This window comes from Plecotus auritus, assembly GCF_963455305.1.
Source record: "Plecotus auritus genome assembly, chromosome: 6".
Classification (NCBI taxonomy): Eukaryota; Metazoa; Chordata; class Mammalia; order Chiroptera; family Vespertilionidae; genus Plecotus; species Plecotus auritus.
The window spans coordinates 3,204,510-3,227,972 of record NC_137773.1 but is presented as its reverse complement, the minus strand read 5'-3'; the positions used below and the strand labels follow the sequence as shown (position 1 = coordinate 3,227,972).

The 23,463-nt window shown below is 57.9% G+C and overlaps 2 protein-coding genes across 2 annotated transcripts in view; both read right to left on the bottom strand.

Moving 5' to 3' along the window:
- Positions 1 to 23,463, bottom strand: part of CYTH3 (cytohesin 3) — a 52,270-nt gene that overhangs the window by 9,738 nt on the left and 19,069 nt on the right. The window contains exons 2-4 of the mRNA XM_080676354.1: positions 4,304 to 4,386; positions 2,094 to 2,158; positions 1,802 to 1,868 (exon numbers count right to left, since the gene is read on the bottom strand). Of these exons, the coding sequence (XP_080532480.1) occupies positions 1,802 to 1,868; positions 2,094 to 2,158; positions 4,304 to 4,386 (215 nt within the window). The remainder of the gene's footprint in view (positions 1 to 1,801; positions 1,869 to 2,093; positions 2,159 to 4,303; positions 4,387 to 23,463) is intronic.
- SMIM10L3 (small integral membrane protein 10 like 3) overlaps positions 2,138 to 23,463 on the bottom strand; it is a gene marked incomplete at its 5' end in the record, with an annotated part of 95,518 nt that continues 74,192 nt past the window's right edge. The window contains 2 exons of the mRNA XM_080676356.1: positions 2,138 to 2,158; positions 4,304 to 4,386. Of these exons, the coding sequence (XP_080532482.1) occupies positions 4,345 to 4,386 (42 nt within the window). The 3' untranslated portion in view covers positions 2,138 to 2,158; positions 4,304 to 4,344. The remainder of the gene's footprint in view (positions 2,159 to 4,303; positions 4,387 to 23,463) is intronic.

Sequence of the window (23,463 nt, the reverse complement as noted above, 5' to 3'; positions counted from 1 at the left end):
GCGGACGGCTCTAACAGCCCCTCTCACAGCCTCCGGGACGAGGGATGCAGAGCCACGGGCCCTTCCCACGACACCTGGGGCACACACAGCGCGAGCCGGCGGAGCTCCAAGGGGCAGTGACTCCGGCTCCGGCTCCGGCCCCTGGGCCGCCTCCCTGGCTGCTCTGTGCCCCGGATCCCCAGCAGTGAAGCGGGAAAGGAAACGGAACCTAGCTCAGGTGGCTGTACGGACTGAGCACGTTAATTAAAGTGCCTCCTTCGCACGGTTCTCCCTAACGTTAACCCTGGTCACTGCAAGTCGGACACACGCCGTCTGGGAGTAAGACGGCAAGCCCGACAGAGAGGACCTGTGCGGCCGTCGCCCCGCTAACACGTATGTCCGCGTGCGTTTCGCAAGCAAGATGTGAACTTAGCCCGGCCGGCGTGGCCCAGTGTTAGCACCGACCTATGAACCAGGTCACAGTTCAATTCCCAGTCAGGGCACAGGCCCGGGTTGCAGGCTCCATCCTCAGTAAGGGGCATGCAGGAGGCAGCCGATGGGTGCTTCTCCCTCATCACTGATGTTTCTCTCCCCCCACATCTCTGAAATAAATTAAAATTAAAAAGATGTGAACTTATCCGCGAACTTATCGGGGTGCTGCCTGTGCTGCTCTTTAAAGCGCAAGGCCCCGTTGTCACAACAGCCACTCGTTAAAGGGTCTCTCTCCTGAGATGCTTCCGGAGCTCGTGACATCCGCTCACAATTCAACGCTGTCAGCTCAGCTTCTCAGGAAAGAAAACCCATCGCTGACCCCGCGTCTCATCGTTACCAAGTGCACTCGCTCCCACTGACCAAGCGGGGCCGACAGACGCCCCACGAGCGGGTCAGGCCAGCGGGAGGGCGTGCACAGTGGCGAGAACACGCCTGCCACAACAGCCTCCCGGCTGCACACAGGCTGGACCTGAAGGGACAGCAATCTGCTCCCACGGTCAGCAACAGAGACATTTCCCTCAGCGACGCTGGCCACGCGCTGCCCCTGTGAGCGTGCGTCTACAGGTCAGACCGCGCAACCAGCAACCACGCATTGAGTGAACAAATCCTTAAGTAGCGAGTACAGAGGCTCATACATACACACATACACACACATACATATGCACACATACATATGCACACATACATATGCACACACACGCACACACGCGCACACACGTTAAAAGCAAATGCCGTCTACAGTCCAGCGAGGCACAGAGGAGCCGGCTCGGAGTCTGCGGCCGCCGGAGGCCCTCTCCTCTGAGCCTCGTGCTCCAGGCTTCAGGGCCCTGCTCAGCCCTTTAGCTCGAGCTCAGAACAAGCAGCGACACGTGGCAGGCGCCACTGTGTTGGGGTGTTTCTGTAGGAAACCCGCTTCGGGGAGAGACCAGGCCCTGGCGGAAGTCTGGGCAGACCTTGGTCTTTCCCAGGGACTGAGGGGAAGACAGGAAGAGCATCCTTTCACTTGGACCACCTGGTCCCCCCAGGCCCGTCGGCCCGCTCTGCCCGCGGGATCCCCTCTGCCCCCCAAGCCTCACGCCCCGGCCTGGCTGCCCCGGGGGGCAGGGGGCCGGCTCCCGAGACCCATCCTCGCTCAGAAGCTCCGTGGAGAGGCCTTGCGGTCCCGGGACCAGTTCAACAGGCGCTTCTGTCCTCCCGTTCATGGCAGCCTTTCCCTCCATAAACACTTAACACCAAGTCCGTCGTTCTCAGAGGTGGAACGGCCACCTTTGGAGGCGCCTTTCAGATCAGCCCGTCAGCGTCTCGCAGCCAGAAACGGACACGCTCTCACCTTCTTGGGGTCCATGTTGAACTTCTTCCTGCCCATGGCGATGTGCTTGTTCCTCTGAGACGTTTTGCTGTGCGTGGAAACATCAGGACATGTGAGCGGACGTCCACCCCCAAAGGCCGCCCGGGAGGTGGCGGCTGCCGGCCCCGCTGCCCTGACCGTGCCTTCAGGGTCGCTAAGGTGCGAGGCAGCCCTTGAAGCAGCACGTCCCGTCACACGAAGGTCCCGCTGCTCCCGGGCGGGCGGAGGGACTGAGGGGCCGGTCCCAGCCCTCCGCCGCCCCAGGCCCGCTCACCTCTCCTCCGCCGATGTCAGGTTGTCAATCTCGGTCATGACCTCGGCGATTTCGTACTTCAGTCTCTGCAAGACGAGGCAGGATTGGGAGGTCGGGGGTGGGGGGGTCCTCCCTTCCCCTCCTGGGCTCAGGGATGCTGGCCTCGGGCGCTGCTTCCCCGCTCCCCTGGGCACCGGGTCTGGACAAACACTGACGGACACTGAGCCGCCCCCACGCAGGAGAAAAAGCGCTCCGCCTGGCCCGCCTCTCGTCGGTAGGTGGGTTCTGCAGTGTCCGTGGGTGAAATCAAGACGGGACACGGGCCCGGCCGGCGTGGCTCAATGAGCATCGACCCACAAACCAGGAGGTCAGGGTTCCATTCCGTCAAGGGCACAGGCCCGGGTTGCGGGCTCCATCCCAGCAGGGGGCATGCAGGAGGCAGCGATCCATGATTCTCTCTCATCATTGATGTTTCCCTCTCGCCCCCTCACCCTTCCTCTCTCTCTAAAATCAATAAAAAGGAAGGGACGCTGGTGAGGACAACGCAGGTGTAAATGACAAAGCAGCGAGAGGAAAGCAAGGATCCGGTCACTTGCTGCAGCCGTGGGCCGTCAGCTCACAGGCCACCTGCCTTCTCCTTCCCCCACCCGCAGTCCAGGAAGCGGGGGCGGGGGGGGAGCTCAAAGGCATTTAGAACAGGGTCCCTGCCCCACACGCCCCTCTGAGGCTGATTCCCGTCACTTTCCATCCCTTTGCCTGAGACGAAGCACCATGGACAGAGCTGGGGGCAACAACAGAGCCTGCCCTGGCCCTCGGACGCCAAGGACGCCAGAGGACACCCTGTCCCTCCACGCGGCTCCACTTACTGACCGAGCGGCCTCGTCACCCTCTCAGCCTCTCCAGGCCTCAGCACTCTCAACTCAAACCTGGTGGTTCGAGCTCCGCAAGACTCCCCCGGCACCGTCGTTAAGATGCCACACCATTCACCTAAACCGTGGTCGGCAAACTCCTTAGTCCACAGAGCCAGATATCAACAGGACAACGATTGCAATGTCTTTGGAGAGCCAAATTCTTTAAACTTAAACTTCTTCTAACGCCACTTCTTCAAAACAGACTCGCCCAGGCCGTGGTATTTTGTGGAAGAGCCACACTCAAGGGGCCAAAGAGCCGCATGTGGCTCGCGAGCCGCGGTTTGCCAACCACTGACCTAAAACATCCTTACTCTGCAGCCGAAGCAGCTCTGCGGGGACCTGTGTCGCCGAGCACGCAGGGCCACCGCGGAAGGAAAAGACCTGGGAGTTACCCTCCCAGCACAGGACACCTTTACGAGGATGCCTCATGCCGTGTGCCAAGACCCTCGGACGGAACGGAACGTGCGGGCTCCCAGGGAGGGGGTTTGGGCTGGCCTGCTGGCGGCCAGGGCCTCGGAGGCCGCGTTTCCTTTGGATGGCAGCGACAGAGGCTCCGCAAAGGAGCCTACACATCCGCCTGACTCCCAGGGCGCCCCGAGGGCAGCAGCGAGTGAGCGGCTTCTGAATACTTTTTGCAAAGACTGCAGACACCCCGTCTCTGAGGCTGCAGCTTACTGCCCCGCCCCGCCCCGCCCCGGGGACACAGTGTGGGGGGAGGGAGGACCCGGTTCATCTGCCTGTTTTCTCGCCATGCTGCCCCCACAGCTGGCAGGCACCCAGCACAGCTAGAACCAGAGCAGGGCACTCCCTCAGAAGGCGCCGGTGCCCCAAATCGGCAGGCGGCGCGCTAGGTGCTGGGCTGTGCCCCACACAATGGTCTCACCACACATTTAGAGAGCAACGCGTCTGCAGGTGGCTGCGGCTTTTAAACAGACTTTTTGTTGTTGTTCATACTCACCGGAGGGTATTTTTCCATTGATTTTTAGAGAGAGTGGAAGAGAGAGGGAGACAGAGAGAGAGAAACATCGATGTGAGAGACACACATGGGAATCGAACCCGGGACCCTGCAGCCTACGGGCCGACGCTCTATCCACTGAGCCAAAGCAGCGAGCGCTAGAAAAGACTTCTGGGACCCTGGCGTCAGGTGTCACTTCCCGCTGCTCTGGGGGGGTGTCTGCGGGTGAGCAGGGTCTGCCCCCACCTGGAGGCCCTCCTGCTCCGTCCTGTGTGGCCCAGAGACAGACACACTAGGAGCCCAGTGTTTGGTGCTCACGAAGCTACATGATTTCCCCAAGAGCAACACTAAAGGGTGTTTTTTACCTCGATGTCATCAATAAGTTCCTTTTTCCTTCGACGAATGTCTAGAAGCTCTTCCCTCTCTTCCGAGGAGAGGTCTTCGGGCACTGAAAGAACAAGGCACAGGAAACCGTGAAAGGCCGACCCGGAGCAGCGGGCCCTGTCCCTGAGGTGCAGGCGGCCCGTGCGCTCCGCACGCAGGTGCTCAGCCAGGCGCGGCCGCGCGGATCCCGACAGACACCGCCCGATTCCCCGGGCAGGAGGCGGCATCCCGGCGCTGGGAACACGGGACCCCACGCAATCAGGAAGGCCGACCTCCGTCTGTGACCGGCGAGCCCACGAGTACGATGGAGCCGGCAGGAGCGGGCTGCGGGCCCCCCTGCCCTGACACTTGCCACAGGCGGGGCGGGCACGGCTCTGTGAGTGTTCGGGAAACGCGTGTACGTGACAGCGGGCATGGGTGGGTGTACAGGGAGGAGGGACACCAAAATCTTGGCTGTGGTCCTTCCCGAGAAGGCCGGGTACCCTCGGAGGATGGGTGGCGGGTCCCTCCGGGAGGACGGGCAGCCCCAGTGCAGCGGCGAGGGTGGCCGGGGCGTGGAACGTGGACAGTCGCTGCGTTTTTCTATTGACACAGAGCTGTTCACACAGCCTCTTGCTAATGAGTCGCCTCTGCAGCGTTTGCCATCCCAGCTTCGGCCATCTGCTCTCTCTCTGACCCCAGTCACGAACTGCTTAACCGTGGCGGACTCTGTCCACCGGGGAAACCAGACTGGCTTTGGACTTCCTTTGACCAGGAGAAGGTGGGCCCTTTAAGGAACACTGTGCGGGGCCCAGAGCCTCTGCTACCCGGGACCCCGAACCACGTGCTCCGGGGAAGCCCGGCCAGCAGCCTGGAGCGTGACCTCTATTGTGGAAAGAAGCCACTGGCAGAGAGTCCCAGACACCCCAGCTGTCGCAGCCTCCTCAGCTAAGGCCAGACAGGTGAGCGAGGACCCCTGGCAGGAGCTCGGCCACCTGGCCGCTGGCTGACTCATCCAGGTATGAAGACCCCGACCATTAGGCCCCCCGACCATTAGGCCCCCCGACCATTAGGCCCCGACCAGCGGGCCCCTGACCAGCAGGACCCCGACCAGCAGCCCCAACCAGCAGGTCCCCCGACCAGCGGGCCCCCCGACCAGCATTACCCCGACCAGCAGGCCCCGACCAGCGGGCCCCCCGACCAGCATTACCCCGACCAGCAGGCCCCGACCAGCAGGCCCCGACCAGCGGGCGTCCCCCGACCAGCGGGCCCCCCCCGACCAGCGGGCCCCCCCCGACCAGCGGGCCCCCCCCCCTGACCAGCGGGCCCCGACCAGCCAGCCAACACACAGGTCTGGGAGGACGGTAACCAGTGTTGCTGTAAGCCAATCACGTTGGAATACTTTGTTGCGTGGCCAAAAACAACTGACACATTTACAATGAACACAGGTGGGAGAAGGACCAAGGTTTAAAACCTGGACATAAAGAAGCAAACGACGACAATTACCAGCAGCATGTTTAAAATATAAGAACAGCTAACAACTGAAGGAAGAGGGTGGAGATACACCGGACAAACCTTATAAAAGAACGTTGGCCCCTTATAGTAACACAGGCAAACCGGGTTAAGAGAAAGTCACTAGATGATCACATATTTAATGAGCCACACAAGTAACAAGTCTGAGTTTACACCCATCTAAGAAAATGGCCTCAGAATGTAAAGAGCATAAATTGACAGGTGTACACGTAAAAATGTAATTTTTCCATCAAAGGCAAAAGAAGGGGGGGCAGATAGAGATTTGACTAACATAATTAACAAGCTTGAACTAATGGGCATAATATGCTGCATTAGCTTTAAGATGGCCACTGAAAACATCTCTGAAATCAACTGAGACACGTACAGGTCACTGCCTTCGCACCCGCAAACACGCGTGTCACCGCCCGAGGCACACGGGCCTGCGCTCCTCGAGGCTCCTGTGCAAAACACACTCCGGAACCAACCGTCTGCCGGAGCGACGGCCTGGCTCTGCTTCCCGGGCGCCTGCCGGTTAAGGCCCAGAAAGTCTCAGCATAAGAACCTGCAGAACCTGGAAAACTCCAGAAATAAAGGCAAAGCTTTCTTTTAAGGAAGTGTGTCTCCCGTGCCTCTGGGGGCCCCGAGGACAGCGCCGTGCAGAGAAACACAAATACCAACCCCACCGACAGGACGCTCCGCAGGGCGGGGCTCTGGCTGCGAAGTTACACCTGGGCCCATGCGTTCCGCTCACATTTTGCTTTTTATAGGAACATACAGGAGTGAAGTTTATACAAAAGCCCATGTTGAAATACATTCAAAGAACTCTCTGAATTGGTACGAGTGAAACTTCCAAGTGAGAAGAAGTCAGGTCTGGCGTTCCGGGCAGCCTTTTTCTTCTCAGTGGAACGTAAAATAACGCTGCGTCCGGTGAGATGACAGCTGCACAGCAGACACCTCCAGGGCGTGGGGAGCAGCCGGGCACCCTGGCCGTGACCGAGCTCCAGGCCTGGTGCTGGAGGCAGGGCTGGCTCCGCGCAGCCTCCGCGGACGCCTTGCTGGAAGGCAGAGGTGACTTCATCTATGTATTTAGTTTACTTATTACTGAATTTCCTGGGGTCACGCTGGTTCACAAAACCACACAGGTTTCAAGCGCACGCGTCAGTGAGACATCACCTGCACGCTGCGCCGCGCCCACGGCCCCAGGCAGTCTCCTCCCACCGCCCCCCCCCCCTGCCCTCTTCCGCCCCCCCCCCCCCCCCTGGCTAGCCCCACGCTGCTGTCTTGTGTGTTCTCATACGTGCAGGTGGGTAGATATGTTTTTGCTTAATGCCTTCACCTTTGTTTCTCCCGGCGCCCCGCCCTCTGACAGCTGTCAGTCGTTCTGGGTATGTTTCTTCCTGTTTTGTTGGCAAGCTGTTTGCTCACTAGATCCCACGTGTAAGTGAGGTCCCGCCGTCCCTGTCGTTCCGAGGGCTCAGTGCACGCAGTGGCATGCTCTCAGCCCCACGCTGTCGCCAGAAGCTCCTGCGGCGGGCTTACGAGGAGGTAGGCGCTACCCACGGGGTGCGCGTGCGAGACTGCGGGTCGGAGGTGCAGCGGCCTATGGCACCAGAGACCCCGGGGCCCCGCAGGAGCTCCCGCAGGGACCCCAGTCCGGCGGCCAGGCCGGGCCACTCCTCCCGCTGCTCTGGGGCTGCGGCTGCCGGTTCTCAGCACCGCAGTCCCTTCCGCTCCAAATACGCAGCGTGCTTGCCGCTTGCTGAGGAGAACTTTCTTTTTTTAAATTTGTTTTTATTGATTTTTTTTAGAGAGTGAGGAAGGGAGAGGGATAGAGAGAGAGAAACATCGACCAGCTGCCTCCTGCACGCCCCCTACTAAGATAGTGCCACCCCGGGCCTGTGCCCTGACTGAGAAGCGAACCATGACCTCCTGGCTCATGGGTCAACGCTCAACCACTGAGCCGCCCCGGCCGGGCCCAAGAGAACATTTGAAAAAGCCGTTCCACGCAACTCTCTGGCAGGCCTGCTCATAACCGTCAACGAGTCGATTCATAAACTTAACATGAACTGAATAAACCCGTACTGGCGGCTTTCACCGACAGGCAAGTGATCTCCTCCGCCCTCTGAAGAAAGCCAAAGTGAGGAGGGACCTTCCACTTCCTGTCCCCTGCGTGGAGGGCAGGTGCTGACACGCCCATTCATTCCCCGGAAATGCAAGGACAGGGAGCGTGTGACTACAGCCGTCCAAACCACCGAAGCCCACGAGGACGCGAGCGCTGTGTCCATGTCCACACACAACGCTCACTGTCACCCAGCTCCAGCGACTCGCCCCTCACATCTTCCCTGCAAAAGGCACAGCACGGCCCGGGCGGAAAGAGCAAGTGAGGAGCAGAAGGAAAGCAAAGCAGCTCCAGTCCCACCGCGGGGACAGCCAGTGACCACCCCAGCTCAGTCCTTCCCGAACAGGCGTGCACGCAGAGACACGGAAGGAAAAGCAGAGGTAAAAACTGTTGTTTTAACACTGATTTCCGAGGGGAAGGGAGAGGGCGAGATAGAAGCTTCAATGATGAGAGAATCACTGACAGCCGCCTCCCGCACGCCCCCCACTGCGGATCGAGCCTGCAAAGCGGGGCTGCGCCCTGAGGGACGGAGCCCTTCCTTCTGCAGGCCGCGGCTCTCTCCCCGAGCCTGAGAATGGCACTGAGGATGGAGACTGATGCCGCCGCTTGGGGGCCAGGCGGCCCCGGGGGGCTGGGCTTTCTCAGTGCCACTCACTCCCTTGTAATTAGCACCTCACTCCATCGCTTCTCTTGACCACACAAACCAGCCTTTATAAGACACCGCTCTGCCCTTTCTTAAAACAACTCTGTGAGGCCGAAACCGGTTTGGCTCAGTGGATAGAGCGTCGGCCTGCGGACTGAGGGGTCCCGGGTTCGATTCCGGTCAAGGGCATGTACCTTGGTTGCGGGCACATCCCCAGTAGGGGGCGTGCAGGAGGCAGCTGGTCGATGTTTCTCTCTCATCGATGTTTCTAGCTCTCTATCCCTCTCCCTTCCTCTCTGTAAAATATCAATAAAAAAAAAAAAAAAAAAAAAAAAACAACTCTGTGAAGATACGGCCATCAGGGAAAACCAAGACTCAACCGTTATAGGAAAACCAGGCCTCTTGGGTCATTTAACCTCAATCCTTCTGGGTTAATTTAAACCCAAACTTACTCCCACAGGAAGAGAGAGCACACATTAAAGCACACATTAACCTAAACGGCAAGATCTGGGGGGGGAGGACGAGCTTCACACACCCACCCTCCGGCCGCCCGCCACCTCCACACTTGGTGTACAAGGCCAGAGCGAGTGGACGTTCCCTCTCGCCGCCACTTCACCTCCCCGCAGGGAGCAGGGCTGCTCAGGGCAGGCGGGCGCCCTGCGGCACAGAAGCCGGCCCTGGCCTTCCTTCCCTTTCTCCTCCCTCAGCCACACCCTCTCTCTCATCTTCAACCGCTCCCTTCCCTTCCCACGGCTTCTCTCCATCAATCCACAAACATACACGCACTCAGCTCTCCCCCCTGGGAACCCGCATTCCTGCAGCGTTATCACCGCCCTCTCTCCTCCTGGATAAACTTCCACAAAGACCAGGATCTAAACACCGGCCCCAGCCCGAGCCCGAGGGGCAGACCGCAGGCTCCGAAGCCGGGACAATGTGGGCCCAGCGCAGAAAGAGGCAGGAAGCGCCACGGAATGGGACACAGCCTGGAGACGGGACCGCTATACAAACACTGCAGAGCGGCCAGCCCGGGTGGCTCAGTGGCTGAGCATCGACCCGTGAACCAGGAGGCCACTGGTGTGATTCCTAGTCAGGGCCCATATCTATTTCTCTTCCAACAAATGGTGCTGGACAATGGGGTAGCCACATGTCAAAAAGTGAAGCTGAACTCCTACCTCATACTCTAGGCCCAGGGGTGGGCAAACTTTTTGACTCGAGGGCCACAATGGGTTCTTAAACTGGACCGGAGGGCCGGAACAAAAGCATGGATGGAGTGTTTGTGTGAACTAATATAAATTCAAAGTAAAGGAGCGGAGGGGAGAGCAAGAGAACCCTCGCTCTTTCGGCTCCGCGGGCCGGATAGAACAGCCGAACGGGCTGGATCCGGCCCGCGGGCCATAGTTTGCCCACGGCTGGTCTAGACAAATATTAACTCCAAATGGACCAACGAGCTAAATGGAACAGCTGAACCCATACAACTCTTAGAAGAAGATGTCGGGGTACAGCTTCATGACTCGGGTTTGGTGATGCATTTTCAGACATGACGCCAAAGCACAGGCAGCAAAGGGAAAAACAGGCTGGACTTCACCAGCACTAAATGGTGAAGTCGGTGGCTGGACAGCGGTCTGAAGTTAGATTCCCAGTCAAGGGCAGGTGCCTGGGGTGCAGGTTCAATCCCTGGCCCCGGTTGGGGTGCACGTGGGAGGCAACCAATCGATGTGTCTTCTGTAATCAATGTCTCTCTCCCTCCCTCCCTCCCGCCCTCCCTCCCTCTCTACCTAAAATCGATGGAAAATTATCCTCGGGTGAGGATTCACAACAACAAAATTAAAAACTTTTGTGCATCAAAGGACACCAACAAGAAAGTGAAAAGACAACCTACAGAATGGGAGAAAATATTTGCAAATCATCTCGCGAGCCGCAGTTTGACTGAGTTTGCCAACCACTGATCTATCTCATACGAGTCTAGTATCCAGAATACAAAAAGACCTCTTACAACTCAATGACAACCCAAATTAAAAATTCAAAGGATGTGAATAAACACTTCTCTAAAGATACACACAGCCAGCAAGTACAGGGAAAGATGCTCCCGGCCACCAGGAAACGCAGAGAAAGCCACCATGAGCCTGCACTTCGGCCCACGGGCTCGGCCACAGTAACGTTCCTGAAGGACTGTTGCCCGGCTGGCAAGGGTGTGGAGACACCAGGAATTCGGACTGTGCTGGCAGGAATGTAAAATGGATCAGCAGCTCTGGGAAACATGTTAGCCGTTTCTCAGAAAGTTAAATATAGAATTACTCTGTGACCCAGCAATGCTTAAAACAGGTATTTAAACACGGCTGCACACCAATGTTCACAGGAACACTGTTTACAATTAGTCAAAAGAGGTGGGGACAACCCAAATGTTCATCAACAGATGAAGGGATGAACGAGTGGTGGCACATCCACACCAAGGAATATTACTCTTTTTAAAAATAATTCTTGGCCGAAACCGGTTTGGCTCAGTGGATAGAGCGTTGGCATGCAGACTGAAAGGTCCCTTGGTTGCAGGCACATCCCCAGTAGGGGGTGGGCAGGAGGCAGCTGATCGATGTCTCTCTCTCATCGATGTTTCTAGCTCTCTATCCCTCTCCCTTCCTCTCTGTGAAATATCAATAAAATATATTTAGAAAAAATAAATAAAAAATAAATAAAAATAATTCTTTATTGTTTAAAGCCTTACGTATGTCCCCTTCCCCCCCAGTGACTCCCCCCAGGCCCTCACTGCCCCATTGTCTGTGTCCACAGGCTATGCATACACGCATACAAGGTCCTTGGTTGATTACCTCCCACCCACCTCCCCGCCTACCCTCCGAGGAGTTTTCACACTGTTAACGGAATATTATTCTGTAAGAAAAAAGGAAAGAACGGCTGATACCCGCTACCACACACATGGAAGAAGCCAGATGCAAAAGACTACACACTGCATGGCTCAGTTTATGTTAAACTAGAGGCCCAGTGCATGAAATTCATGCACAGGTGGGGTCCCTGGGGGTGGCCTGTGGAGATCGGGCCCTAGCTCACGCCCCCAGCCTCGCTGGCCCAGCTCGAGCCCCAGCCTCGCCGAGCACCCCGCCTTGGCCTGGCGCCGCCCATTCACCTGCTCCACCATCCCACCACGGTCCTGCTGCCATCGGGGCCCATCGGGGCCGGCAGTGCCTCCACTGCCGCCCGCTGCCAGCGTCGCATCGCCAACCCCCACCATGTTCCACGCCGCCCCCTAGTGGTCAGCGCTCATCATAGCGAGTGGTCAAACTCCCGGTCGGTCAAACTCCCGGTCAATGATCGCCCAAGGGGACAATCTGCATACTAGGCTCTTATTATATAGGACAGGATGTCCAGAAAAGGTAAAGCTATAGTGACAAAAAGATCAGTGGTGGCTGGGCTGGTGCAAGAACTGAGTGCACCCAGGCCGAGGGGTCTGGTCGGGCGATGAGGCTGGTCTAACACTGACTGGGTGGTGCTGCACAACTCTGTACATTCACTGAAAGTCCACTGCCCAACTTAAGTGGGAGAATCGTATGTGCATAGACTGTACCCGGAGCAAGCTGTTGGGAAGCTTCCTTCCGTTTTGGAATGCTGCACCCAGGGCCTCAGCTCCCCACCCTGCAGGGCGGGCCTGTTTTTCGATTTCACTCTGTGTTTTCCAACAGAAGCAGAAAAACCAGACCCGCTGGTGTGGCTCAGGGGTTGAGCACTGACCTAGGAACCAGAAGGTCACGGTTCGATTCCCGGTCGGGGCACAGGCCCGGGTTGCAGGCTCGATCCCCAGTGTGGGGTGTGCAGGAGGCAGCTGATCAGTGTTTCTCTCTCACAGAGGTTTCTATCTCTCTTTCCCTCTTCCTTCTGGTCTCTCTAAAATCACTAAAATATTTAAAAAAGAAAAAACAGAACCCTCAGCATTTTTTTAAAAATATATTTTATTGATTTTTTGCAGAGTGGAAGATAGGGGGATAGAGAGTTAGAAACATCAATGAGAGAGAAACATCGATCAGCTGCCTCCTGCACACCTTCTACTGGGGATGTGCCCGCAACCAAGGTACATGCCCTTGACCGGAATCGAACCTGGGACCCCTCAGTCTGCAGGCCGACGCTCTATCCACTGAGCCAAAGTGGTCAGGGCCAGAACCCTCAGCATTTAACGGTGGGCCCCAAACAAATTCTAAAACAGTGGTTAGTCTGTCAAACCCTGAACAGAATGCCTAACGTTAATAAAGTCTGACTTAGAATATAATCAAGACAACACAATGTTACTGTGTCGCACTGTTCACAAGGTGTGTACACATTCACTATCATGTATCCAATGAACCGTTCATGGAAATAGCTCGGGGTGCCAAGATCAAGCTATGGGGTAAAGCCTGGCCGGTGTGGCTCAGTAGTTGAGCACTGACCTTCGAACCAGGCGGCCAGGGTTCCATGCCCAGTCAGGGAACATGCCCAGGTTGTGGGCTCCATCCCCAGTAGGGGGCATGCAGGAGGCAGCCAATTAATGACTCTCTCCCATTTTTTAAAAATTTATTTATTGTCTAAAGTTTTGCATATGTCTCCTTTTTCCCCGATTGACCCCCATCTCTCATTATTGATGTTTCTCTCTTCCTTCCTCTCTGAAATCAATAAACATATATATTTTTTTAAAGTATGGGATAAATATTTCCCAAATAGGGCTTCTCTTACTACAAAACTTGGAAAAATTACAGGTGGAGAAAGCCTATGCTGAAAATACTTTTTTTTTTTTTACAGGTTTGGATGTTTTTTACATTAACACAGTCATGTGAACACGGGATGTGGCTGCACCAGCAAGAGGGAGTGGTCACGTGAACTCGGGGCATGGCCACATGAACACACGAGAGTAGGCATGTGAACAAGGGGCGGGGCCACATGAACATGTGAGTAGCCTCGTGAACAAGGGGCGGGGCCACGTGAACAGGCAGGAGTGGTCACGTAAACACGGAGGGTCGGGTGAACGCAGCGTGAGGTCCGGTGAAGATGGAGGGGGGCCAGGTGAAGATGGAGGCTGCGCTGGAAGGGATGCGGACAGGAGCCCCAGAAGCTGAAGAGGCCGGAAGGACCCTCTGGAACCCTCTGAGGAGCACAGCCCGGACGCCCTGATTTCAGATCTGGCCCCAGAACGGGGAGCGCCACGTTCCTGCTGGTTGAGGCCCGTCTGTCGTCATCGGAGCAGCAGCCCCAGGAAACGGCCCCTCCTTGCCCCTCCTTTTGGGGCTTTGACCGGGTTCGGGGGACAGATGAGCCCTGTGCCCCGGCAGGGGGACCCCCTCGACCTCTCACTGCCGGGCTCACAGGACACCCACCCCTGTGTCTGTGCCTTGGCCATCTCCCGCTCCCCCGGGCTCCTGGGCAGTGACAGTGCAGTGGGCGCACCGGGCAGGCTGCTGGGTGGGAAGTGCAGGCCACGTGGCTCAGGGCCCCCCAGCCCCGCCCTTCCCTCCCAGGCCTTCCCCCTCCTGAGCCCAGCCTGGGCCTCGGCTTCATGGAGCACGTGGTTGACTTGTTGTGCCCATCTTCTAGATGCCAAAACTGAGGCTCAGAGAGGAGGGCAGAGGTCCCTACCCCCAGCCCATCTCCCTGTCCGCTCAGTCCAGCTCACAGGCACTCACAGCTGCCGCCTGGTTGCCATGGTGTCGGAGGAGGAGGAGGAGGTGGAGGAGGAGGAGGAGGGGGGGGGAGGGAGGGGAGGGCTGAAAATATTTTTTAAATATATTTTTATTGATTTCAGAGAGGAAGGGAGAGAGAGAGAGAGAAACATCAATGATGAGAGAGAATCGTGGATCGGCTGCCTCCTGCACGGCCCCCACTGGGGATCGAGCCCGCAACCCGGGCCTGTGCCCTTGACGGGAATCGAACCCGGGACCCTTCAGTCCGCAGGCCGACGCTCTACCCACTGAGCCAAACTGGCCAGGGCGGAAAATATTTTTAGAAAGTAGAGTGGTAAGCCCCGTCCCTCTCGCATCGACGCCGTTTCTTTTCTCGCCCCCTCTCTCTAAAACCAGCGAAAACAGCCTGGGTGAGGACTTTTAAATAAAGGTAATTTTGTCTCTAAATGAAGAAAACGTGATGTGAAGTGTTCGTCACCAGGTGGCCCACATCAGCCCGGTCGCTGGCTGCCCACCCGCCAGGTGGAGGCTGTGTCTTAAGCCCGTGAGTGCGCTTGGCTCTGCTTGAAGCTGGGAGACCAGATGTCTCCACCCAAAGACCCCGAGTTCCTGCCTCCCCTGCCCACAGCCGCACCTCAGACGCCACTCCCATGTCCTCGCACACGTGCCCTCCTCCCCACGGGAGCCCATACCTCCCCACGGGAGCCCACACCTCCCCACGGGAGTTCACGCTTCTCCAGCGCAGATGAGACTCAGCTGCTGACACGGACACCGCAGCCGAATGGGAAGTGGGTGGGGAGCTCTTTCAGGGCAGAGCCGTGGGGTCCGTGTGGTCGGATCTCCGGTCCAGGCAGGAAGGTGAGGCCGCTGGCCGGCCACGATCCCGGCGCAGGGAGAGCCTTCCGCTGCTCGCGCAGAGGTCCTGGGGACCTGTCCGTGGTCACCTGGAATTTCGGCCAAGCTGGGGGTTTGTGATGCAGTCAGAGACCTTCCCGTGGGCACGGAGGGGGCAGTTAAAGTCCCCAGCCCAGCTGGCCCCGAGGACAGGGAGTGGCAGGAGAGGCTTTTGAGTCAGGAGGAGTCCTCACAGTCTGGAAGGCTGGACGGCGACCAGGAAAGCGAGTGGACAGAACAGACGGAGGAGGAAGCAGACGCGGGGAAGGGCCCAGGCGGCGGGACAGGGCCGCAGGGCTGGGCTGGAAGGAGGTCAAGCCTCGAGTCAGTGGGTTTGCTGCCTGCAAACAGTTCAAAACCAGGCAGGCACCACAGAAAGGCTTATAATGGGAAACATATGACCAGCCCCAGAGATGGAAAACAGCATTTGATAAAATTCAACAGCCCCTCCTGGTTAAACACACACACACACACACACACACACAAAACCTGCAGTGACTAAGAACAGACTCGGCCTCTGCAGGCTCAGACCCGGGAGCATCCCCACGGAGGACGCGACCAGACGGGTGGCACCCACGGCCGCTCGCAGGGAGGCCGGGCTGGCTCCAAGGCTGAGAAAGGGCCGGGCCCTGGTCAGGGAACCACAGGAAAGCATTCGCATCAATACGCTTTCCATAATTAGCGAATGTGCACTTCCCCACCCAATGGGCTGTCTCATTCTTTGTGTATCTTCCACGCCAACAGTGTCTCATACACTTGACTGGAAATGTCGTGATTCCCCCTCGAGCAGAAAGCGGCACCGTGACGTGAGCAGGCAGCTCCCAGGGCCTGGGCAGAGGACAGAAAGCTGTCCCTCGTGGCCCTGGCCGTGTGGCTCGGGTGGCTGGGCGTCGTCCTGGGCACCGAAGGGCTGCGGGCTCAATCCCTGGTGTGGGGCGAGCCCATCGATGTTCTGCGCTCACATCAGTTTCTCTCTCTCTCCCTTCCTCTCTAAAAGTCAACAAACATACGTTAAAAAATAAAGTCATTTTGGGGGACACGTGAAGAGGCCCTCATCTCTGCATCGGGTCTCTTTTTTTTTTTTTTTAATATATTTTATTGATATTCTACAGAGAGGAAGGGAGAGGGATAGAGAGCTAGAAACATCGATGAGAGAGAAACATCGATCAGCTGCCTCCTGCACACCCCCCATTGGGGACATGCCCGCAACCAACGTACATGCCCTTGACCGGAACCGAACCCGGGACCCTTCAGTCCGCAGGCCGACGCTCTATCCACTGAGCCAAACCGGTTTCGGCGGGTCTGTCTCTTTAATCATGAAAATGTGGGTGGTGGACTAGATTTCAACAGCCAGATCCCCACCCGGGTTGACTTGACTCCGATTCTCCGATTTGGGAAAGGGTTGGTTAATAATGGGTGTGACACCGGGCCGCTTCCCTTATTTCCTACGATGGCCTCGAGGCGCCGTTCCCCCTCGTTACCTCGCACCTCTGCCGCCTGCCCATCACCTCTGTCCAGCTGCAAAGAGGCGGGTTCCAGAGAGCGGGCCACGCGGCGGGGCACATCTGGAAAGGAGGCCGCGGGTCCCTGCCTCCCGGGCACATTCCATTCGGACACACGCGTGCCCACGCTCATCCTCCTCACGTCCAGGCCGGAGGCGCATGCCTGGCGCCCGTGGCCAGCTCTGCCCAGACCCGCGGCCCAGCAGGGAGGGTGGGGCGGGCGGGGCAGGAAAGAAGGCTTTGTGAGGGAAGGATCGAGCCGGGGGCTGTGTGGGAGAGTGGGCTCCGGGGTCAGGCCACGCTGAAAGGGCCAGGCTGGCAGCAAAGACTCCCCCCAAATGACCTTACAAATAAAAAACGAACAGTTTTAAAGCGAGGAGAGAAGGCAAAGGACTTCTCATCCGCATCCCAGCCGCCGGCTCAACTTTAACATTTAGCTTCTGGGAGCCGCGCTGCTTCCCGCGGAGAAGCCTGCCCCCCCCCCCCCCCCCGCCCAGCCACAGAAGGAGCCCTCAGACTCAGGAAGGCCCCGTTTAGGAATGTGAACCCCGCCCTTCTCTATGGACGCCCCCCTTCCACTGCCTGCTTTCCCTTTATTCCTGCGGCGGGAGGACGGGCCCAGGTCACGGTGTGGCTGAGGGTGCAGGGCGAGGACACAGGCCCCGTGCAGCCTGTTCGAGAGCCTTCGTTCCCAGGCTCCGGGCGCACGTCCCATCGCAGACGGGGCACAGGGTGCAGACAGGGCACAGCTGTGGGGCACAGGGTGAAAGGGGGAGCAGAAGGTAAAGCGTGAGCCAGCCCCAGACAGCGCGGCAGCAAGTGCGGGAGGACTGTACAGGCATGAAGGGAGGGCCGGGCGCCAGACCACCTGACCCATGATGCAGACGGCGGAGCGGTTACATCTGCATTTTAAACATGCCCCCCCCCCCGCCCCCCGCCCACAGGATAAGCGGTTCTGCTGCTACTTTTAAAAACACAGTGTTGCCAAGCAGACCCCAGGAAAAGGCCAGGGGCCCACGGCTCCACTCCACCCTTACGAGCCTTGTGGAAGTTACTTTCTCCCGGTAAGCCTCAGTTTCCTCATCCGTGCAATGGGCGTCAGCGCCCATCCCGAGAACTGTTGTGAGAATTACAAGTGAGCCAATATACCAAATGCAAAATGCTCGGCGCGCCCTCTGGCCCACAGAAGACACGAAATGGTAACCACTGGTACTGCTGCCACGGGGACTGATTATTCTACCAACCACCATTAACACCCTTTACCTGGGATCTTACATCTTCCTCCTTAAAATGAAGCCGCAGGCACCTAACTCTAAACAGGCCTCCTCCCGTTCACTCGGGAGGAAAGAACTCTGGGGCCTTTCTTTCCGATGTGACGTCAGGTGACTAGCATGACTCCCAAACAGGCAGGTGAGTCAAAAATAAAACCCTGCACCCCGATCTGCAGGCCCCTCCCCTAGCCGCCAGACTTTAGGGAGGTTCTGTGACGTGAGGGCTGCGACAATCCGGAGGATGTTCGTCACCACGCCATGGACACGCCAACCACCACGACTCCACGTGTCACAGCAGGGAACCCGCACGCACTCGAGGACGGAACGCAGGCCGCCACTCAATGACACGGAAGGGTGTCACAGTGTCATTACATGCACAGAGCAGGGCAAGAAACCGTAAGTACAGAGAACCCTGCTCATGTTTAGAAAACTACATACATTCCCTCACAGGAAAGTCAAGGTGCACGAGCCAAAACGGCAGTAACGGCAGAGTTCCAGGTGTTTTCATCCTCCTCCTCTTTGCAATTTTCTGGAAAATGCTAGGAGCTTGCACTTTACAATCGGGAACAGTCGCCAGTGCTCTGGCCTCTGAAGTAAGAAATTCCTTGGTGGCTGAGCAGGAAGCAGGGCACGCAGGCTCCCAGCCCGGCCTCCGCCTCCCTGCCGGCAGGCTCCTCACTTTCCCCTGCAGGGACCTGGCCTCGTGGTGCCTGGGGGTGGGTCCTCCGGGCCTTGTCCCCTTCAATCCAGGCACAAGCCTGAGAGGCAGGTCAGCTGGCCCTGAGGAGCACCTGCCGGGCCGAGCCCTCGAGTCGTGGCTGCAGGAGAAGCCAGGGCCCAGGGGCCTAGCACGGCCGGTCTGACTGCTAAGCTTGGGGACAAGGGCTGGGTCTCCCCACAAGAGGGAGACCAGGGCCCCAGCTGGTGTGGCTCAGTGGACAGAGCATCGGCCTGCGGACTAAAGGGTCCCAGGTTCGATTCCAGTCAAGGGCACATACCAGGCTGCAGGCTCGGGCCCCCATAGAGGGCGTGCAGGAAGCAGCCAATCAGTGATTCTCTCTCATCATTGATGTTTCTATCTCTCTCTCTCGCCGTCTCCTTTCCTCTCTGAAATCAATAAAAATATATATTAGAAAAAAAAAAAGAGGGAGACCAGGGATTGAGACCCAATCTCTACCTGGCCCCCCTGCTTCCCGCCCTCCACTTCCTCTTCTCCCACTGCTGTCCCTGCCCCTGCTGAGCCACCCCAAGCACAGAGACACTGAACCCCGAACACAGAGACACCAAGAGCACAGAGACGCGGAGCCCCGAGCACAGAGACACGGAGCCCCGAGCACAGAGACACTGAACCCCGAACACAGAGACACAGAGCCACCAAGAGCACAGAGACGCGGAGCCCCGAGCACAGAGACACGGAACCCCGAGCACAGAGACGCGGCGCCCCATCTGAGCAATGGACCCCTGCCATCAGGAGGCAGAGGAGCCGCCAGCCTGTGCAGTGAGCACGCTGCCCCCGGCTCCGACCAAGTGTGACACAGAAACAGGCAACGAGGACCACTCTGCCAGTGCCAGTGCCAGCAGGGCCCAGGGGGGGCAGCGCAGTGGCCGCCAGGGGCACCCCAAGCCAGACTGGTCCTGTGGCCTGGCTGAGGCTATGGCTCTGGCTGCCCAGCTTCCTCTGGCTTTGGTCCGTGTTCTGGGCGTGGCTCTAGACTTCCTGTGGGTTCTGTAACTCCCCATATCTTGCCAATAATCGCCAATACGCTTAAATTAGCCAGAGTCACATTCCGTGGCCGGACGTCAGGTGCCGGCCGTGGGCGGTGGGAGCGGGCACCCTGACGCCCCCGACTGCCTTGCCACACCACTCCTCTGCTCCCCGGAAACCACTCTCCCACCGCGTCTGCTCCACTTCCCTAGCCCGCCTCTCCCGGCCCAGGCGCCCTCTCCCCGGTTCCTTAAACCCCATGCTCCCTGAGAGTCATGCCCAGCACCCACTCTCTCCCTCTGCACCTGCCTGGTTGCCTCACCGAGGGGCTCACTGCAGCACCGTCCCCTGCACAGCCCAGGTTACCGGCGTCTGAACACCGCTCACTTTATCACCTTCCCTACGCACGGTCTGTCCCGTGCCACGCCTTGGCTCAAGTCTCCACAGCGCAGCAAGGTAGGCAAGCCGGGTGAGCGTGGACCCAGGAGCCAGGAGGTCACGGTTCCAGGCCCGGTCAGGGCACAGGCCCGGGTTGCGGCCTCAGTCCCCAGTAGGGGGCGTGCAGGAGGCCGCCGATCAACGATTCTCTCTCATCATGGATGTTTCTATCCCTCTCCCTTCCTCTCTCTGAAATCAATGAAGACATACTTTTAAAAAACGAAGGAATAACCATTAGTATGATTATTTAATTCTTTGTTAACATCTTTTTCCTTAAAGCGCTCAGCCTCGGCTCTACTACCTTCTGGCAGTGGTGCAGCCCAGCACACCCACCCTGCCCTTTCCTTCTTTGTAAGGAGCCCACCCCCGTGCCTTCCCCTCTCTGACTGGCTGGCTGTCGGTACTTTATTTAACATTTAAATAAAGATTTAAAATTAAAATTTTAAAAGATTTAAAATTTAACATTTTCACCAGCAACAGTTGTCCACCCCACTGACTTCATCTAACTCGGAATGAGCCCTCCCAACAGGCGGAGGCAGTTGGGGGGTGGGTTTTTGTTTGCTTTCGGCACAGAAAGATACTTTTCCGCTCCCATCCATTACTGTTTCTATTCTATTTGTTTCCAAACGTCTTCAGGAACAGCACTTGTTCAGATCACAGCCTACTTTAACTTTCACATTGCAATGCCTGCTCTTCCCGACCCTGTGGAAGTTTACAATTCTGCAAACGCAATCCGAGTCCTTACCGTTTCTTGCTCTCAGCCCAGGCCCTGCACTTTGCCCGCCTCCCACCCAGCCGCGCGCAGCCTGGCAGCTGCCGCCTCTCCTCTCTCCATCACTTATGCCAGAGGCTTTCTTGAACGTGTTGTAAACAACACAAAGCAGATTCCATCTGAAATTTACTATAATCTTTTTCAGAACTACACGTTTCCTCTGCCTCACAGCGCACGGCCCAGCCTTGTTCTGTGGGGACCTGTTGCTCTTTTCTTTTTACTTATTACTGAACACTGATACGCAGGCCCTGTGTCTCTTCACTCTGATCGGTCACTCATGACTCAGTTTCTCCCTTTTCCCCTAACACAGAACGGCTGGCCCCCCCAGGACGCCGCGTTTGGTGAGCCCTAACACGAGCGTGCATCGCAGCACCCGTTCCTGGTGGTGCAGCTCAGGGGTCACCTCTGCACCTCTGCGTCTATCCTGCTAGCTCTGCCTGCCGTTTCAGTACGAAATTGTCTGGACGGCTCTGCCCCAGACAGACGGGGTGCTGCCCCCGACAGACGGGGTGCTGCCCCAGACAGACGGGTGCTGCCCCAGACAGACGGGGTGCTGCCCCAGACAGACGGGGTGCTGCCCCAGACAGACGGGGTGCTGCCCCAGACAGACGGGGTGCTGCCCCAGCCCGGGAGGCGGCACCCGGCGGGGAGAACCTCCCCCCAGGCCATGCTCCCAGGAGCCGCCGCCCCACTCACCCTCCTCTGAGCTACACGGTGCTTCTCACCAGGTTCCCCTCCTGAGTGGAAGGTCCGATAGGCTCTCTGGTCCGGGAGCACAGCCTGCCCACTGGCGGCTTCCCTTCGGGATGAAAAGCCAGGGAACCGGCCTTGGGGCTGAAAAGCCCCAGAGAGCCAGCAGGAAAAGCTTTACTTGGGGTTCACACCACAGAGCCCCAACCCACAAGGGAGGGAGGGGGACAGGAGAGAACCCTCCGGCACGGTGGCCCCACGACAGACTGCAATTGTCCCATGTGCACGTGTGTCCACGTGCTTCCCGCTGCTGCCCGAGCAGAGCCACTGGGGGCGGCCAGGGCTTCCTGCTCTCTAGCTCTTCACCCTGTTTATAGGCGTCCAACGTCTTGTTTATTCCAAAGCTTGTGAAACTCTCTCCTCTACTCAAGGCCTCCCAGGCGCTGCTCCTCTATCCCTTCCTCCGAGGGTCTGGGGGAGGGCTGCGCGGAGGGAAGCCCAGCCTCGGAAGCCACTGCCGCACTGCGCGCCCCGCGTCCCCCCGAGAAGCGTCTGGGTGCCCCTATGCACGGCCTCGGCACAGCGCGGGGAATGGGCTCTGAACCACGGATGGGCCTTCAGAGAGGGAACGTCTGCGGACAGCGTGGTGCCGCTCCCGACGCTATAAACCGAGGGATTCGACAGCAGGGATCCCTTCATCCCTCCCAGGACAGGGCTGGAGAGAAACGTGGACTTCCGTGCAAACCTAGACGCTCCCTCGGCGGCAGCACGCCAGCGAGACAATGAGAGGAGCTCCCTGCAGCCTCAGAAGCAGCTAGCTGGCAGGGAGGGGTCTCGGGGCTGGCACCTGCGGGCACCTCCAGAAACTCAGTGACCCCACCCCACAGCCAGCGGGAAAGAGCGGCCCTAGTTCCACGAGGGCAAGGAGGGGCTGCCAGAGACTCGTGAGCTTGGGAGGGGCCCCGAGGCAGGGCCGATGGCAGCCCTGCAATGCAGCCTCAGGACCCTGGGCAGAGGCTCGGTGGCTTCCTGGCCTGGACACGATAAAGTAGACGTGTGCCATTTCCAGCTGCTACAGAAAGAAAAAAGACAGCACACAACCACAAATCCAACACGTGACCAGGGGAGTGAACGCTCCACCACTGAAACCAGTCCGTCTCCCCTCCACTCCCAGGAAAAGCCAGGCACCTCCTTCTGCACCCTGTCACAGCCCGGCGGCCCCGGAAAACCGAGTCACGTGACAACGTGGAGGGGCCTGCTGAGGGACAGCAGCCAGACGCCAGGCCACACGTTAGCTGATCGCCTGGCATGAGGCGGTCAGAAGAGCGAATCCACGGCGCAGCCGGCGGTGGCAGGGGCGGGGAGAACGGCTGCCGGCGGGAGAGGGTCCTTCTGAGGCGATGAAAACGTTCTAGGAGGAGCAGGTGGCAATGGCTGCACAGCTACAGGAGCACAGCGAAAACCACTGAACTATGTGCTTTCCGAGGGCGACTATTATGTCATGTGAATTACAGTTCAGTTTTTAAAAAGAGACTAGGTACTTTATCACCAAATCCGATCAAGGTTCACAACCCCTCAGTCCTGTACTAACAGATCAAACAATTCAGGGTAGAAGGGTTGGTCTCGACACTCAACAGCACAGCAAACCAACCATGTGCAAAGCTAAGAAGCTACCAGACTGGGTTTTAAGTAAAAAAAAAAATAAAATCCATGGCCCTGGCCGGTGGGGCTCAGTGGTTAGTGCTGGCCCATGCACCAAACGTTCATGGGTTCAAGGGCACGTATCTGGGTTGCAGGTTTAATTCCCAGCCCCAGTCGGGGCGCATGTGGGAGGCAACCAATTGATGTGTCTCTCACATTGATGTGCGTGTGTCTCCCTCCCCTGTTCCACTCTAAAAAAAAAAATCAATGGAAACAATATACTCAGGTGAGAATTAACAAAAAATCAAAATTAAAAAAAAAAAT